Below are 17,996 nucleotides of genomic sequence, written 5' to 3' on the forward strand. Positions count from 1 at the left end.
CCAAGACTTCGCTGGCCAGTGGGGTGCTCTGTCTGCGCACCCTCTCTAGTACAAGTGGTATCATTTCCACTGGGGGAAACGCATACAGAAGTACATTGGGCCAAGGATGAGCTAGGGCGTCCACTCCCAGAGGAGCGCTCTGCTCTGTCATGGAAAAGAACAGAGGACAGTGTGTGTTTGCTCTGGAGGCAAACAGGTCTACTGTCGCTTTGCCAAACAACACCCAAATCTGAGCCACCACAGTGGGATGCAGCCTCCACTCCTTTGCTAGAGGTCCGCCTCTGGAGAGGAGGTCTGGACCCAGATTCAGTCTTCCCGGAACATGAATGGCTCTGATAGACAGAAAATGAACACTGCTCCACTGTAAAAGAGTGTGAGACAGATTCAGCAGAGGAAGGGACCGAGTCCCCCCTTGTCTGTTTATATAAGAGACCACTGCTGTGTTGTCTGTTCTGATTAGAAGATGGTTCTCCAGAACTGGACAAAAATGTTTCAACGCTAACAGGACTGCTAGCAATTCTAGGCAGTTTATGTGGAGCCTGGACTGTTGTGGAGTCCAGGTTCCCCTAACCGCTGCGCCATCGCACAGGGCTCCCCAACCCTTCAGAGAGGCGTCTGTGGACACCACTTTGTGAAACGACACCCTCCCTATCGGAGAACCCTGATACAGGAGACTGGGTTCCCTCCAGGGGCTGAGAGCCGTCATGCAGGAAGCAGTTATTGTTAGCTTTTTGTGTCTGTGTTGAGACGGACACAGCTTGTGGGACTGAGATCAACGCTGAAAACGGCACATTTTTAACAGCCCGAGTGGTACCACTGAAATCATGGAAGCCATCATTCCCAGTAACTGTAGTACGGTTTTGAAGCTCAGTTTGCGTCCCAGTTGAAACTGAGCTAAGCAGCAGTGAAACGCGGCCGCTCTGTTTTCTGAGAGGCGAGCCCTGCTTGACAAGGAGCAGATTTCTAATCCGGGGAACAAAAACTGCTGACTTGGTGTTAATAGACTTTTCTGGGTGTTTACTGAAAACCCTAAAGCCTGAATGTGTGACAGAACCTGAGACAGCTGATCTAATGTTTGCTCCTTGGAGCTTGTGATCAGAGCCCAGTCATCTAGATATGCTAACAGACGGACCCCACTTTCCCTGAGGGGAGTCAACGCAGCTTCTACGCACTTTGGAAAGGTGCAAGGAGCTAGCAATAAACCGAACGGTAGCACCAGGTACTCGTAGGCTACACCCTCGAAGGCGAACCTGAGATACTTTCTGTGCTCCGGGTGAATCGCTATGTGAAAATAGGCGTCTGTTAAATCGATGATCGCAAACCAATTGCCTGGGCTGATAGAGTAAATTAGTTGTTTGAGCGTTAACATTTTGAACCTGTATGTTTGAAGGTACCGGTTTAACACTCTCAGATCCAAAATAGGCCGCAGGCCGCCACCTTTCTTCGGAACAAGAAAATAACGGCTGTACAGACCTTTTTATGTTTCTGCAGCTGGAACCACTCGGATAGCTCTCTTTGTAGCAACATGCAAATTTCCTCTCTTAAAATGGCGGTTGCCCCGTTTGTCACCACTTGTTTACAATGGCCCGAAAGTGAGGTGGCCTGACGTGGAACTGCAGTCTGTAACCCATAGCAACAGTTCTTTGTGCCCATGGAGAGGGTGCTCATGCGCGCCAGAGAGGGAGTCGCGTTGCTAAGCGACTGACTTGCCTTTCTGTTGGAAATGTGTTGCTGCTGCCCTCCACTGGATGGAGAAGGGACAACATTATTGACTGTCGCCCACAGCTTATTGTGTTCATTTGTGCACAAAGATAATTCTTTAATGACACATTGAAAACATTTGCAGAACTGTTTTTGAAGTTTTGCATTTTAAAACACAATTTGCACCCAAGGAGGGGGCTACATGTTTTTTGTTTATTTTTCGGGACAACAGAGGAGACTGAACATTTGAAACCCGATGCCTCTTGGGGCCGTTTTCTGAAACACAAACATTTAAATGTCTTTTCAACTGCAGCTGAACATTGTCTCTCTGTTTCTGAAGTCACTGTGAAGACAGTCCTGCTGTTAGGAGGACTTTGACTTCTTCTTCCGAGCCGTTGAACTGTCCTACTGACTCGGAGGGGGGCCTTTGCTCCATGCCGATTGACGGGGAGGCTGCGGCTTGCTGGAAGGTTCGGTGGGCTGGGCCTTTGAAGTCCCGGGCGTCACCGCCTTCTTGAATGGAGGAGGATGAGACGCAGACCTGGATGTGCTCGGGGCCTTGGGCCTCGCGTCACGTCTGGGGATGATGCAGCGAAGTGCCTCAGCCTGCTTCTTCCTCCATTCAAATTTGGTTTGGATGACGTCAAGTGCTTGACCAAACAGTCCTGTAGGTGTTATCGGTTCATCCAAGTAGGCCGCTCTGTCCTTGTTGGGAACGTCAGAGAGCGTTAGCCACAGGTGCCTCTGCGCCACCACAGCAGAAGCCATTCCATTCCCCAGAGCCAGCACTGCACAGCGGGACACACGCAGGATGTGGTCTGACGCCAGTTTGATCTCGTTCAGCAGGGGTAAAAGGGGGTTTTCCTGCAGCATCTGAGCTGCCAGTTCAGCCAAGGCCATGGCCTTGTAGGTCTGAAACATGGTGACGGAGCTAGGCACACGGGCGGTGTTACCTTGGGCCTTGTAGATCTTCTCCAGCTGTACCAAGGAGAATCTGCAGGGCTTGGAGGGGAGCCGGGTGGGCCCACTCACACCCTGGTTGTGAGACGGAGCCAAATAAGCGGCTAAAGATGGCTCCATCGGAGGGATACCCACCAGGCCTGCTTGATCTGCCCCTTCCACGTCCAAGTACTGATCCTGTCTGGGCACGAAGGCGCGGATGGACAGCGGTTTGCTCCAGGAAGACGTCAGCTCCGACACAAAGTCCAGGAACATAGGCAGACGGTGCTTCACATCAGCCGGTTCAGACAGGAGATAAAACCCTGCGAACCCCGACAGCTTTTGAGCAGGTGGGGGGTCGGGCCACTGAACCTCCAGTTTAGCAGCAGCTTGGCGGCACAGGGACAAGAAGGACGAATCCTGGTCCACCCTCTCAGCAGCGGGGGTGGAGTGAGCTGGGCACGGCTCCTCGTCGTCTTCGGACAGACTGAGAAGCTCCTGCTCCATTTCCAAAACATTGTCCTCCTCTTGGTTTAGATCCAGTAGAAACTGGGTCTCGCCCCCCTCGATGTCGTGTGAGGCCGCCTCGTGCTCCATCTGGTCCGCCCAGCTAGCAGCGGGGGCTTCGACTGCCGAATCCTCGTCTTCGTCGGACTGAGCCGTCTGGCTGGATTCGGAGAGCAGCGGGTCTTGTCGGAAAACAGCAGTTTCCCCCAGCATTTTCTCCAGGAATTTCACTCTCTTCTCCAGTGTCGGAAGCAAGAGTCCGGCACAGGCCCGGCAGGACTCGGGCTCCACAAGCGCCCATCGAGCGTGAATGATTCCTAGGCAGGCCGGGCAGGCCTCATGCTGGTCCTTCTCATGAAGCTTAAAGCCGCACCCCTGAGGACAGGGGCGAACAGAAGACTTRGGCTTCTTCGAAGGTGGTTTTGTGCTCATCGTGAACCACAAAACAGATTTTCAGCAGAAAATAAAGGTCACTTAAGTAGTGTTGAGCGGCAGACACACGAACCAGCAGGTAACGCGGTTAGCACCAGTAAAGCTAGCCTAAGAACCTTCTGGAAGCTGAGCTAACTAGCAGCAGCTATGTGAGCTCAGGTTTAGAGGTGACTGTCGCGAGGTGAAGGGTGATAGAACTAAGTAATGACGCTGGTGACTCCGAACTTATAGGGTCACCACATCACCGGTCTAAAGACATGATTAGAGGTGGCTTCAGCCAGGCGCGCGAGGGCGCGTGTGTCCCATACACAACTGTGTGTTGTACTGAGTGTAATGACTGAAAAGGAACTAGACATTTCTGCACTTCTTTCAATGACAGTCATGTTGTCAGAAGAACTGAGGCTTTTCATAGCGTTTGAGAAAAAGAAATTTCAGAATCRGACTGGAACATTAGGAAAATAGATTGGCTCCAAAAGCAGAGGATGGTGATGTTCCAGGTAAAACATATTTTGTGGAAAAAACAATCAGAACTAAAGCAGCAGAGTAAGAAAACTCTCTAATGTTGCTTTTTTTCTTTTCTTCTTTGTGCAGATCTGGAGGAGAGCTTCGATGAAGCATCCAAGGATGAGGCAGACTGAGACACATGAGGTTCAGGGACCGCAGACTGAGACTCAGCTGTCCCAAAGGGCTGCTTTCCCTCTCCACAGCCCACCAAATGTGCACTCATGAACAAAGGTTTGTTTATAACACTAAACAAAGCAGAATAAGATTTTTTTTAATAGATCTTTCTGTCAGTGGCAGGTTTTCGCAACATGTTCCAGTACAATACAAAGTTCTGTGCAGTCTGGGTTGTTCTGAAACTTGATTATTTATTTATTTATTTATTTATTTATTTATTTATTTATTTATTTGTTTGTTTGTAGAACCTGACAGATTGAGCTCCAACACTTGTGGTGATGAGTCTGGCAGCTCTTGGCTTACACAGCGTCCTGCGGGCTGAGAGCAAACTGGGGAGGAGGGACGTTTCTGCACACCTCTTGAATTTCTTCTAAGCTGCAGAGACACACACACARKMCYCACACACACACACACACACYSYCKYGSGGAGGGGAGCGGGGAGATCTCAGAAGAGGGGGGGCAGTGCTGCTTCCTCGCACCTCTCAGATGTAGCAGAATAAGATGCTGAAGTTCTTCTCCTCCCGGGATGATGAGAATGAAAGCCTTTTGGGTGAAATAACTGAGGGTAAGAAGCTGAACGGGGTGGGGGGGTTAAACTGATGCTCTGTTCATTGCATGCGCATGCAGAAGAAGAGGGGGAGAAATGCTGACACAGCAGCTAGTTTGTTGTGATGTAACGAGGTCGGTGTCGCATTGCCGCCGGGGGGCTGGTGCACGCCAGCAGATTAAAACATTTGCACGTGTGCTTGAATGCGTCACTGTGTCCCGGGAAAAAGACAGAGTGCGCGGTGATCAGCACCGCTGCAGCTGAATTTAGGTAAATCTTTTCTCTTCAGAATGGATGACCCTCCCTCCTACCCCACTCAGTGGAGCTGCAATGCAGTTTCATTTAGACTTTAGTCAATTAACCAGGTGTGGTTTTATTTCATCACTGAAGTGTGCAGTGGACCTCTGACATGTCTGTTACTACACTGAAACTGTCTGCAAGAACTGATGGATAATGTAGTTAATCATTTAGCATTTTACATTTTAACACAATATTTTATATGTATCAATCACCACGTTGGTCTGAATCCCAAATAAGAACAAATTTAAACACATAATCTGTTTTTTCTACACAATTTGGACTTTGCGAGTCTATAAGTCTACTTTATTATTATTATCTATTTTTTTATTAAGCGTTCACYTTGAGACAACATTTCGGCTATGACTTAAGGTATTTCAGCAATTTAGACTTTTTGAGATATTTACCTTCTGCCATTTTTGTTCTTATTGAAAATTAAGCCGTTTTCTGTAAGTTAAGATACTTTTAGCTGTTTTCAGCTTTTTCAGCAAGATTTGACATTTTTGTTAGTTTCAGCCGCCTACTTGTTTGTTTGTGCTAGATTCAGCTTTTTCAGCAACGTTTTAGCTACTTTTCTGCTAATTTCAACCTTATTTGCTATTTTACAACAAATAGCAAGGTACTTTTTTTAAAGATATTTTCTTTTCATCTCTGCAAAAATCTTTCAGCATTAAGCATTTGCACTGCATTTTCTCAGAAAATGCAAGTTTAGTTTTATCTATCTATCTATCTATCTATCTATCTATCTATCTATCTATCTATCTATCTATCTATCTATCTATCTATCTANATCTATCTATCTATCTATCTATCTATCTATCTATCTATCTATCTATCTATCTATCTATCTATCTATCTATTTATTTTTGGTCTTTTACAAACAGATGTTTCTTTTAGTCATTGGCTGCTTTCTTTATGCAGCTTTTGACCAAAAACTTGGAACACCTTGTGCTCATATAAAATCTGAAAAATAAAACAAAATAGGCAACGAACAAAAGAGCAAACGCAAGAAGCCTTAAAAACTACAGTTGATAAACAGCCTCTGCAAAGTCTTATAAAATAAAAAAGCTTKAACAGGACTTGAGTGTTCCATCTCGAAGGCCATAGTTTCAGTAAATACCTGTTTGAAAATAATCCTATATAAACAAAATTACTACTTTGAAGGAAAATAATGTTAAGCGTGTTCATTTACCWTTTTCTGTGCTTGAACCACACTGAAAATGTACCACTGCATGGAAATTGAATGTGAAAGAGTTCAAACAACAACACACAGAGCTGCTCGGTCTGAAGGCAGTTTATTGGTCCACGTTTATGCCCTGAAAATCCGGAAGTCAGTTAACAAGAGGTCCGGGACATGACTCCGCCTTTTTTATTACGCCATCAGGAAGGGGTCCCTACCATTGCTTGGGTCATGCCTCCAGACAATAATAATCTACCCTAATGAAGATTACCGGTTCAGTTATGTGTTGAATCTGTGTTCAGGCATGCATCTACATAAAATCATCAATTTAAGCAAAATAATCACATTTAACAATTATTACAGTTCTAATCATAAAACTGTAATGTAATTAAGATCAGTATACAAGCAAACCCCAATACATTTCTTCAACTTCATGTTTTTCAAACTGTTTATTTTTTCCATCTCTTTGACATTCAGATTCAATAAATTTCAAATTGTTGCTAAATAGTATGAATCTAGATCAAAGGTTTTCAGTTTGGGACCCCCAAACTGATGGAGAGACAGAGCAAGATCCCCCATCTATGTGAACTGACACTAGTTATTGACAGTTATCATCAGAAGCTGCTGGGTTGTAGAACTATTGCAAAAATTACAGCAGTCTCTCAGCCAATTACTGCGATCCTGACTTACAATGTTGTGGGGGGCCACATTTGGCCCACATGCCTTGAGTTTGACACTTGCTCTACAGTATTATAATGTCTGTGTGTAAGTAGGCATGAATTTATTTCCTGCTGGTTCTTCTGTAAACAGATGAGGCAGACAACCTGTCTCTTCAGGACACCAAGCAGCCCTGGCTGAACAGGCCCTACCTCCTGGTCCTCAGAGACGGGACTGTGACCAAACCTGGACTGGGCTGCAGTCAGATCCCAGCAGAGTCTCTGTCTAAAGCCGCCTCAGGTGCAACGTTCCTAAGCACAGCCAGACCATGTGAGCAGAAACCACCAGAAGCYGCTCCACGCTCCCAGCTGAACGACAGCAGCTGCACCATGACTGCAGTCTCCCCGTGGGGCAACGGGGGGTCCTCCAGCTCCCTGGTTTTGAGTCCTGCTGAGGTCGCATGGCCTGAGGAGAAGGAAGAGGCGGAGGACAAGAAGCCGCAGATTCTCCCATCAAAGGAGGAGTCTGTGATTGAAGAGAAGGAGCTGGAGGAAAGTGGGAAGGAGCTGCAGGAGGAGTCCTGCAGCTTGGCTGCTACTGCAGCGGTTTCCCAAGAGGAGCTGGGGGCCGGGGGGCCCGGGGAGTGTCCGAGCCAGTTTACGATGACCAGATCAGATGGAGGAAGCGAGATGAGCAAGGCCCCGGCAGCCAACCTAGAGGGAGCCACGAGGGAGGGTACAGTTCCTGATAACGAGTCCCAGATGAGCCTGATKGGAATTCTGTCCAAGGACCGAGGAGCTGTTCTCGGGGACGTGGCTCCGGTGTGGGTCCCTGATGCTGACGCTCAGGTCTGCATGAAGTGTGGGGTCAAGTTTACYTTCACCAAGAGAAGGCACCACTGCCGCGCTTGTGGGAAGGTGAAGGCAGCTTTTAAAATTGCGTTAAAATGTATATATAAAGTGAATCTAATGCTTGTGTGTGTGCGTTGTCAGGTTTTTTGTGCCCTTTGTTCCAATCTAAAGTTCAGACTTACACATCTGGACGGCAAGGAGGGACGGGTCTGTGTTTCCTGTCATTCAGCCCTCATCAGAAGTGAGTTCAACTGTCTCTTTGTTGTGTCTCATAAAAAGTAAAACACAGAAGTAACTCCTTCATGATCTCCTGCAGGGACTCCCCCCGGGGGGAAAAGGAAAGTGTGGTTTGCAGATGAGATCCTCGCCAATCAGCAGTCCGAGTCGGCCCCGACCACTCCAGTGAGGGGGCCCTCCTTCTCACCGCTGATGAGGCGAGCCCTGGAGGAGCCTGATAAAAGCCCTGTTGGATCACCACAGGTCAGGAGAAGCTCCAGGACACACAGGTCGATGATCAGTGTAGGTTTACCTCAAATGTTCCCAGATTCATTAAGAACACACTGAGAGTTACAGAAAATGAAAATTTCTGCTTGTGTTTAGGTCTTTTGTAGATATAATAGTTCTGTTATTGTTMTTTTTTTTTTGTATCTTCCTCACCAGGAGGCCTGTGGTCCTTATGGTTGGGGCACCACAGCTTTAGTGAGCAACTCTGCCAACCTCATTCCCTTGGATGGTCTGCCACCAATCCTCACCTCCACAGGAGTCAAAGGAGGTGAGTTATCAACTTCTTTTTATTTCTATCGTGCCTTGCACAGTGAGCAAACATTAAAGGACAGCAGGACTTTCAGAACAGAGTGTTTTATAGGTCAGATGGTGAAAAATGTTTTGATGTTCATAAGAGAGTTGTGCGTTTAATCAAACCTATTTATACATGTTGACATTAAATTTCAAAGAGTTTGGCTTGTGAATGGATGGATTCAAGCTGACACAAACCATTTTGACTGTTTAACTGTTTCACAGGTCTATAAAGTACTTGAAAAAAATAACTAAGTAAAAGTAAAATTACATGAACAGAAAATGACTAAAATGCAGCATAGCAGTTGACCAAAGTACTGTAAAAAATATTTAAACAAAACACAAAAATAAAACAATTATAAGAAAATAGAACTCAAAATATCACAGATACAAGAAAAGAGTACAGCAATAAGACACAGATGTGAGTTCACTGGGTTAAAAGCCAAAGAAAAGAAATGTGTTTTTAAACGAGTTTTAAAATCAGAAAGAGAGTATGATGGAAATAACTTGTCCGATTGATTTTTTTTGTAAATTAAAGATTATTTTTGATTGACTTTCTTTATTTGAGAATAAGAGGCAGATATAATAAGATTTTTTCTTATTCTGCTACCTTTTATTTAGTTTATGATTTGTATTTTTGTTGTATGTTGATTTTATGTTGTTGTTTTTTTTAAAGAAATGAATAAACTAACTAAAAAAACGTGTCTCTGAAACAACTGCTGCTTCAATACTTACATGTCTGTTGAAATCTCCCAAGTGTTGTTAGCTTTATTTTGATACCGAGAGTATTTAAGTGAAGCTTTTACTTGTTGAGATACATTTGATTACATTTACATATTTCCAAGCACAAACCCATTTAGCCACCAGCAGCAGCTTTATTACCTTTTTATTTAGGACTACACTCAGAAAATAATTAATTATAAATAATTCTAAATTAAACTGATGAAGCTGCTTCCTTCAGTCAGTGACAGCAGATAAGATTTAGGTTCAGTTGTTTGCACCGGTTTGAAGGAGATTATTCCCCCCTCCGACAGATTACACTGTGGACGAGAAGCCTTCTGAGATGCTGCTCATCCAGGAGCTGGAGAGCGCCAGGTGCAAACCCGTGGTGTTCGTTCTCAACGCTAACCTGCTCGCCATGGTCAACCTGGTCAACTGTATGTATTTATCCTTACAGATTATTTCTACTGCCTTTTTTTTAAATAAAGCTCACATTACTCCTAAAGATACTCTTTCATCCTTTCGAGTCGTGCTCAGATGTTGTTTCCTGCTCAGACGTAAACAGGAAGTGCTGGTGTGTGACAACCAAGGGAATGCATGCTCTGGGCCAGGTGGAGGTGGTGGTGCTTCTTCAGTGTCTGCCTGATGAAAAAAGCTTCCCCAAAGACATTTTCAGTCACTTCATCCAGCTGTACAGGGACTGTCTGGCAGGTTAGACTCATGCTTTTTTATAAGATGCGGCTTCTTCACCTCATCATCATCACTCAGCCGTTCTGTCGTTTTTTTTTTTTTTTTTTMTTTCTGCAGGGAAGGTCGTAAAGCACCTGTCGCTCTTCCTGTTCGGCAGTCGATTCTTAGGGAACCGCGAGCACGCCGGCTTCTTGTACGTTCAGTCCACTCTGCAGTCGCTTCAAGGTCTACCTCTGCCCAACCAGCCTTACCTCTTCGGCCTGCTGGTCCACAGAGCAGAAGTGGCCTGGGCCAAAGCCTTCCCCCTGCGCCTCATGCTGCGACTGGGGGCCGAGTACAGATGTAAGCCAAGCTGCTCGGTGACATCTACCCAGCTGTGGTGCTTCTGCTTGCTCACTTCACTTCTGTTTGTCCAGTTTACCCATGTCCCCTGTACAGCGTGAGATTCAGGAAGCCCCTGTTTGGGGAAATAGGTCACACCATAATGAGACTGTTAGTGGTGAGTACAATTCTTCCGTTTCTTGCAAAACCCGTTTTACCAGTATCCAGAGGAAGTTTGGTGTCTTATAGCAGGCATTGACCTTCTCCTTTAAACATCCTGTATATTTTTTAGGACTTTAGAAATTACCGTTACAGCCTACCGATGGTGGCGGGGCTCACTGTGGATCTAGAAGCTCAAAGGACCCTGATAAAGATTCCAACCACCGGACATAATGAGGTATAATGACAAAGCAACAGAGGAGATTCAATTATATTGTCCTCACTTGTCATCTTTTGTTTGTCTAATTGTCTGATAATAGTTAATGAAGGCTTTGAATAAGTGCAACGAGCACGTGCTGGCTTTAGGAGCGTCTTTCAACGACAGCGCAGACTCCCACCTGATCTGTGTGCAAACAGAGGACGGCCAGTACCAAACCCAGGCTATCAGCATCCACAACCAGCCACGCAAAGGTAACTTTACATGAGCAGAGGCGTAAAGTAACAAGGTACAAACACTACTTTATCTCAACTAGACATTTTGGTTATCTATACTTTGCTGGAGTACTTATCTTTCAGCTGACTTTTTACTTATGCTCCTGAAATTAAAAAAAAATTAACCTTGTTACTCCCATTCATGTCAAGTTGTACGGATTGTCTGTAAATTACACAAATGTTACCCCCATTTTGCAGGTATACAAATGTACAAGAAATCTCACAGATTTTTTTTCCAAAAGCGCAGCTTTAAACTGATTTTACGTCTCAACAATAAATACAATTAAATAACCCTCTCCCAACCCGCTCTGACCCTAGAAATAAGTTCCCCACRTCTCCACATCCTCCTCGTTAGCATTTTTCTGATGCATGTTTTAGAGATAATATAAGGCTTTTATTAACTAGACGTGTTGTTTTATGTGGCTGAATTATTACAAACATACATATGATTAGTCTTTACATAATTGGTTAATTGGTTGCACCTCTACAAATAATAAACTTTTACACCAACCCAAAAAAATGGCTGCTACAACCAATTAATAAATGCGAACACTCAAAATGCTATATTTCAGTCAGTTTAACAGATATCATGGTTGGTTATAGTTGATTGGTTGGTTAAGTACTCATTGCACAAGAGCTTTGCTTAAAACTTTAGCCTTAATTAATGTAGTCAACCCTGTTTGTTTGTTAGCAAAACAAATCATRAACCACTACAACCATTTCAAGGTAATCACTGAATGTACATCTGTAGCTTTTGTGCTGATTAACATTTGAAGTTAAAAATCAAGAAGTCAAACTGAAATTAACCAACATAAAATTGGTTATAACTTAAAAATAAAAGATATGGAGCTAAATTCTAATGTACAGTAGCTGAGAGTCATTCACAACAAACGCCATATTTTTTTCAATAAACAATGATTTTAGTCTAAAACTCTTGCAATAAAGGTGGCGGGCAATATTCATTCTTTCAGTGAACACTAGTACTTTAATTTATTTTTAGGTTTCTGACTTAAATACAAAGTTTAAAAAAGGTTTCAGTGCATTTTTTTTTCTTTTTTGGAAATAAAGAGAATTTGCTTCAGATAATTAAGAGTATTCCAGGAAAAAAGGAGACAAGGGTCAACCATTAGTCGTAACTTCCTGGAACAGCGGAGTAAACGTTTTCACATCAACATAGACTCATGTGCTGTCATCCCAGAAAAACATACGGCCTACAAAGTTTACAGGCTGAGCTCAGTTTTGTAACCACAGTTAAAGATAAAATAAACAAAAAAGGAGCAGTCACTATGACATTAAAACAGAAACTGTCGTGACAAGAGCATACAAACTAAGGACAGGCGCCTTGAAACTAAAGCCATTTTAGATARTATGAGTCATTTACCAAAAAACCTCACTCAAATCAAATCTTTAAAACTCAGTTAAAATGCATGCAAATTACATGAACTGTGTGGTGTTTACGATGAATATTTATATTTTGTAGCACTAAACGGATAATTAAATATAATTAAATAATGAAATGTGATTTGATTTTTATTTAAATATTTTAAATATTGCAGTTTCTGCCAAAATGGTTTGCTTGAGTTACTACAGCTGAAATAAGCCAATCAAAGAAGCAAAAATATTTTTTGATAAAATCAATAGTAGTCAAAAAAATAAAAATAAATAAAAAATAAAAAGCTAAATGCAGTCAAAGAATATAATTTTTAAACTATGTTATCTGAAGGTTAAAGTAGGAAAACACTGGGCAAAGCAGCTGAGGGTTAGCCAAAAATAATAAAAACCAAGCTAAAAGTAGCAAAGGGCTAGATAAAAGGTAAAACACCAAAATGGAAATTAAAATTACCAAAAATCAGACTTAAAACTTCAAGTAGTAAAATGCTAACTTAAAATCAAGAAGTACCAAAACACTAAAAACTTAAACGTAATGTAGCAGAATGATAGCTATAAGTAAAAGTATCAATTAGTAGAACGATAGCTAAAAGCTATAAGTACCACAAGGGAGGCTACAATTAATAAGCTAAAGATGGTAAAATGCTAGTTCAAAATTAAAGTATGAAAAAAACTAACTATAAACTAAAAGTAGAATAATAGCTAAAAGCCAAAAGTAGCATAAGAAGACAAAAATAGAGCATTAATACTGAAGCAAAATTCAAGAAGAATAATGTTTTTGAAGGAAAGGTAGATATTTTTGTGGGGAAGAAATGTATAAACAAAGTGAAATATTTTGATAAAGTATAAAAACTCTAAAAAAAAGTCACAACAGTAAAGGCTCGTTCACACCGAGAGCGTTTTGAGCGGCAGGAGCTGCCAGTTTACATGCAAAGTCTATGGCGAACGCGCCTCAAGGGGTTGTGNTTAATAAGCTAAAGATGGTAAAATGCTAGTTCAAAATTAAAGTATGAAAAAAACTAACTATAAACTAAAAGTAGAATAATAGCTAAAAGCCAAAACTAGCATAAGAAGACAAAAATAGAGCATGAATACTGAAGCAAAATTCAAGAATAATGTTTTTGAAGGAAAGGTAGATATTTTTATGGTGAAGAAATGTGTAAACAAAGTGAAATATTTTGATGAAGTATAAAAACTCTAAAAAAAGTCACAGCAGTAATGTTTTGGAAAATTAAAAGAAACARGAAAACTGTTAAAAAGGCCTGAAATGTTTGAACACCTGCACTTTTAAATATTGAACACCAGGTGGCACAGAGTGTCTGTCTTTTTCCTGATTATAACAAGACTAAAATCTATTTATTTATTTAGTTTTTGCTTCTTCTTTTTTTCCCAGTGACTGGATCGTGCTTTTTCATATTCAGCAGTGCCCTGAAAGCGTCTGCAGGACACCTGGCCAAGTCCAGCATAGTCGAGGGTAGGCTATGTAATTACAGGGAGGCCTGATGGAATCCTGCTTTTAAATTTACTGTTTATGTTTGGGGAAAATGTCAAGTATCCCTGCCTGAGAACTGGTTTGAGCGGACTGCGGTGATCTTTGTGTGTACGTGGGTGTGTGTGTGTGTGTTTGTCAAGGCATGTGTACATGCTGATGCACGTGAGTGTGCGTTTGTTTGTGTGTTCCTCTTGTATTGCTGTCCTTCCTCTCCTTAGATGGGCTTATGGTGCAGGTCACCGTGGAAACCATGGCGGAGATTCGCCGGTCGTTCCGGGAGATGAAAGACTACACCGTCACATGCGGGCAGCTCGACCAATCAAAGAGCCAGGAGCTGGTTTGTTTACAGTGGGTGGAGGACAGATGTGCTGTGAACAAGGGGTGAGTGCGTGTACCTGTTTGAACAYAACAATACGGGTCAAAGGACAGTTTCTAACAATACAAATCAGTCATTACTAGTAGGAAATTACAAAAAAGTTMAATATTTTACAGTCTAATATTCCTTTAAGCAATGCTTATCACCCACCCAGAGCTTTGTCAATCAAATAATAGCTAAATCTAAAGCAGGTTTTAATCAACTCCAGTTTTGAGAAGATTAATAGTAAAAATGACTGGTCAGCACACTGTAGTCAACTGTCCCAATGAATGTGCTTCAAAGTGTCATCAGCCCCATTGATGGAAAATCCATGGAGTCTGTTCGAAGTAAGAAGATGTTCCAGAAGTCAGAATACAAAGAAAACGGCAAAATCATCCGCTGGACAGAAGTACGTCTGACGTTTTCAGAGAATGTGTCGTCACACGTGAGTTCAGCTTACATTCACACGCTCCTCTTCCTGCAGGTGTTCTTCCTGCCGAGAGGCCGCGGTGTGAAAGGAGGAGCAACTGACTCGGCCGAACACAGCCGGCTGACGGAACGGATAGCCCGGGCCTTCTGCCTGGCACTCTGTCCTCACCTGAAACTGCTGAAAGAAGACGGGATGGCTAAACTGGGGCTGCGTGTCACGTTTGACACTCAAGAGGTCAGGAAGGAGTGGTTATGACACAATATCCATGCATGCATTTTCTTCTGTCATATCCACAACCAATCCCCTGATATGACACAATATTTCTACTATTATTYCTTTAGATGGTCACCTTCCAAGCATGAGATATTAGAGATAGAATATCTGACACATTTCCTGTTTCACATTGATTTTATAAACTAAACTTTTCTCAGAACTGATTCTGAGTTTTGAGCTTGTTTTATTTTATAAAAACTACAGAAACTGTCAATGCTGAAATACTCTTGACATTAGCTGAGGAAACGAAACTAAGTTGTTAGAGGAAAAAAATGTGATGTAAAACCCAAAAGAAGCAGAACACTAGCTAAAAGAAGCAGACTGCTATTTAGAAATGTCTTAACATGATATCTAGAAGCAAATTCTAAAACATGGTTACCTAAATGCTGCAAAACATTAGCTAAAGCAACAAAAGTTCAGTTAAAGGCTTAAAGATAAAAAAGCTGGCTTTCAACTAAAATAACAAGTTTCGTTAAAAGTAGCTTTCAGCTAAAAGTAGCCTAGTAGAAGCTCAGCTAATGAGAAAAATGCTCATGTTAAAATGCGTAAAAATAATGCAGAAAGCATCAAAAGGCTGAAAGCTAAAAACAAGAAAATGATAGCTAAAAGCTCAAATAAACAAAAGACTAGCTAAATGTTATATAACAAAATTTAGCTAAGAGCGAAAAGCAGCAAAAGGCTAGCTGAAAGCTACAACAACAAAGGGTCAAAAAAGTAGCATTTAGCTTAAAGTAGTAAACGCCTACCTAAAATTACCAAAATGCTAGCTAAAAGCTAATAGTAACAGAATGGTWGCTAAAATCTAAAATTAACAAAAGCTAGCTAAAATAGCAAATGGTTAAATAAACATAAAAAATCTAGCTACACGCTAAAAGTAGAAGACTAGCTAAGAGCTACAAATATAAAAAAAATGTAAAGTAACAAATAAAAAGCTAAAATCTTAACMTGGGGAAAGGCTACCTAAAAATTAAAAGTAACATTGATTGTCTGTTAGCAAAATATCTTTAGAACAATTGGACATACAGTTTTTATTGAAACTCTGAAAAAGTAATTATCCGATGTTTGGCTACTGATTAAGTTTTTAAGTTAACCCAATTRAATACGACTGCCACAACTAATCAACCTCAGAAAACATAAATGACTCCAAGTTAGTCAGAGTGAAAAATGTTGAACTAAAGTTTGATGAGGCAGAATCTAAGAGTCATATTTAACACAGACTGTAACACATTTTGAAAGACATTTTGAAAGATGGTGGATAAAACTGACATAAATGTTGCCAGTTGATATGATTTTCTTTAGTCTTTAATTAATAAGCAACTGTCATTTCTTTTTCTGATTATATAGACAAAATAATTGCATTAATAAATCAAAATATTGGCCTAAAAAGATTAAAAGCTCAGACACTTTAGTGGGGTTCTGTGGAAAGGTCATAATTAATATCTTACCTGTTGTAAATYGCTGTTTTTGCAAAGCTAGTTTTCTTCTGTGTTTATTTTTTACCAGTGGTATTTCACAAAAAAAAACTTCTCATTAGGTCAAGTATGCTTAAAATCATTTTAACTAGTTTTGGTGTCCAGTTTTTCCTCAAAACCGGAGGTTCTTTTGTATTTAACATAGAACAAAATACAGTTTTGAGTCACATAAAGCTTAGTAACAATGTAAAAGTAGTCTTCTGTGTGTGATGGTGCTAAAGGTTTATTGTGATGTTTCAGGTGGGATTTGTGGCCGGGAGCAACGGGCAGCCTCTCCCAGCTCAGTACCTCAACGCTCTGGACAGCGTTCTGATCCCCGTCATCCACAGCAGGGGCCGCACGAGGGGAGAAGAGCCCATCATTATGGAGCTCATCTTTTACATCCTGGAGAACATCACCTAAAGTCCACGCACTGCTCACAAGTTTGTCTCCGCTCTCCGAGCACGGCTCCATCTTCAGTCTGACCATCAGTTTCCATTCCAAACCTGGATCACAGCCGAGGTCCGAACCCTCCAATCCCTTTAGGAGACGAGTGGTCTGACTCCTAATTAAAAGAAAACACAGTAAAGCATGAAACTAAAGAGGGACTGATGATCCGGTTCCAGGTCTTRTACTGAAACACAAACGTCATGGCTTAGCATCATTCATGTCCCATTAGAAGAATCCTTTTGAAATATGGGCTGGATTCAGATCTGTGACCATAAAGCAAAGASGAAAATAAATAGAAACTATAAATTGATGAGTTTTATGTAGTAGATACGTAGCAGTTTTACACACTGGGTGAATGTAAGGAATGTTTTCATACCGGATGTGTTTCATTTGACTGCTCATGAAACAGAACGTCAGCTTGAAATTAAACTTGCAACAAGGATTGTGTTGTTCTTTCTGGAAGCTTTGCARGTTATATTTTATTTACATAATTTAATATTTACATCTGATTTACTTCGTAGGGAAATATTTTATTAATTCTAACTACACATTTCAATGTTTTGTTTTTTTCTATTAAAGGTAATCAAAACATCAAAATAGGTCAAATAACGGCCTGGTGTTTGTGTATGCTTGCTTGCATTAGCTGCAGTTGTTARATRTAATGATTACTTTCTGAGAGTTTCATTTAGGTCTGCACAGTAGTTCATATGATATTTTGCCAACAGACAAACAAGGCCGACTTCAACAATTCTTGCCAAAGTTTTATGCAAAGAGGAGCAATGTGTGTGTTGGGAACGACTTTTGGCTACAAATGCACAACACTTTAGCCAGAGAGCTTGATTAAAATCCTTCCAGTACTTCATACTTTGTTAAACAATTGTCTTGAATATTTTTTTCACTTGTAAACAATCTTTCGCTTTAGCATTCTCTGTGTCTGAGGGAGAGGAGTGGGTTTAGCTACTGATGCTCCACGTTTTAGGTCAATATATGTAAAATTTTCTAATGCTGGCTGGCTGTGTTGATATTTTAGTAACAGACAGGTACGGAAGCGTATTGCTATCAGGCAGGAAAAGAAAAATCCAAGCGCTATCACGTTATAACGTGATACGTATCTCGTTAAAACGTGATACTTATCTTGTTAAAACATGATAGTTATCTTGTTAAAACATGATAGTTATCTTGTTAAAACA

At 41.6% G+C, this 17,996-nt stretch overlaps 1 protein-coding gene across 5 annotated transcripts in view; it reads left to right on the plus strand.

The window, feature by feature from the left end:
* Positions 1-4,690: 4,690 nt before the first annotated feature.
* Positions 4,691-17,996, plus strand: part of zfyve9b (zinc finger, FYVE domain containing 9b) — an 18,861-nt gene continuing 5,555 nt past the window's right edge. The window contains exons 1-16 of one of the 5 annotated variants that reach the window (XM_014002924.1): positions 4,702-4,822; positions 7,092-7,855; positions 7,931-8,030; positions 8,106-8,308; positions 8,450-8,561; positions 9,619-9,741; positions 9,860-10,015; positions 10,112-10,336; positions 10,411-10,493; positions 10,608-10,712; positions 10,795-10,945; positions 13,749-13,829; positions 14,066-14,228; positions 14,506-14,611; positions 14,687-14,866; positions 16,618-17,248. In XM_014002924.1, coding sequence (XP_013858378.1) covers positions 4,759-4,822; positions 7,092-7,855; positions 7,931-8,030; positions 8,106-8,308; positions 8,450-8,561; positions 9,619-9,741; positions 9,860-10,015; positions 10,112-10,336; positions 10,411-10,493; positions 10,608-10,712; positions 10,795-10,945; positions 13,749-13,829; positions 14,066-14,228; positions 14,506-14,611; positions 14,687-14,866; positions 16,618-16,779 — 2,778 coding nt within the window. In that variant the 5' untranslated portion in view covers positions 4,702-4,758 and the 3' untranslated portion in view covers positions 16,780-17,248. Of the gene's footprint in view, positions 4,823-7,091; positions 7,856-7,930; positions 8,031-8,105; positions 8,309-8,449; positions 8,562-9,618; positions 9,742-9,859; positions 10,016-10,111; positions 10,337-10,410; positions 10,494-10,607; positions 10,713-10,794; positions 10,946-13,748; positions 14,229-14,505; positions 14,612-14,686; positions 14,867-16,617; positions 17,249-17,996 lie in introns of those variants that run through there. The other 4 variants (XM_014002925.1, XM_014002926.1, XR_001309838.1 and 1 more) reach the window with 4 other exon arrangements.

Source organism: Austrofundulus limnaeus, unplaced genomic scaffold (genome assembly GCF_001266775.1).
Source record: "Austrofundulus limnaeus strain Quisiro unplaced genomic scaffold, Austrofundulus_limnaeus-1.0 Scaffold15, whole genome shotgun sequence".
Taxonomy (NCBI): domain Eukaryota; kingdom Metazoa; phylum Chordata; class Actinopteri; order Cyprinodontiformes; family Rivulidae; genus Austrofundulus; species Austrofundulus limnaeus.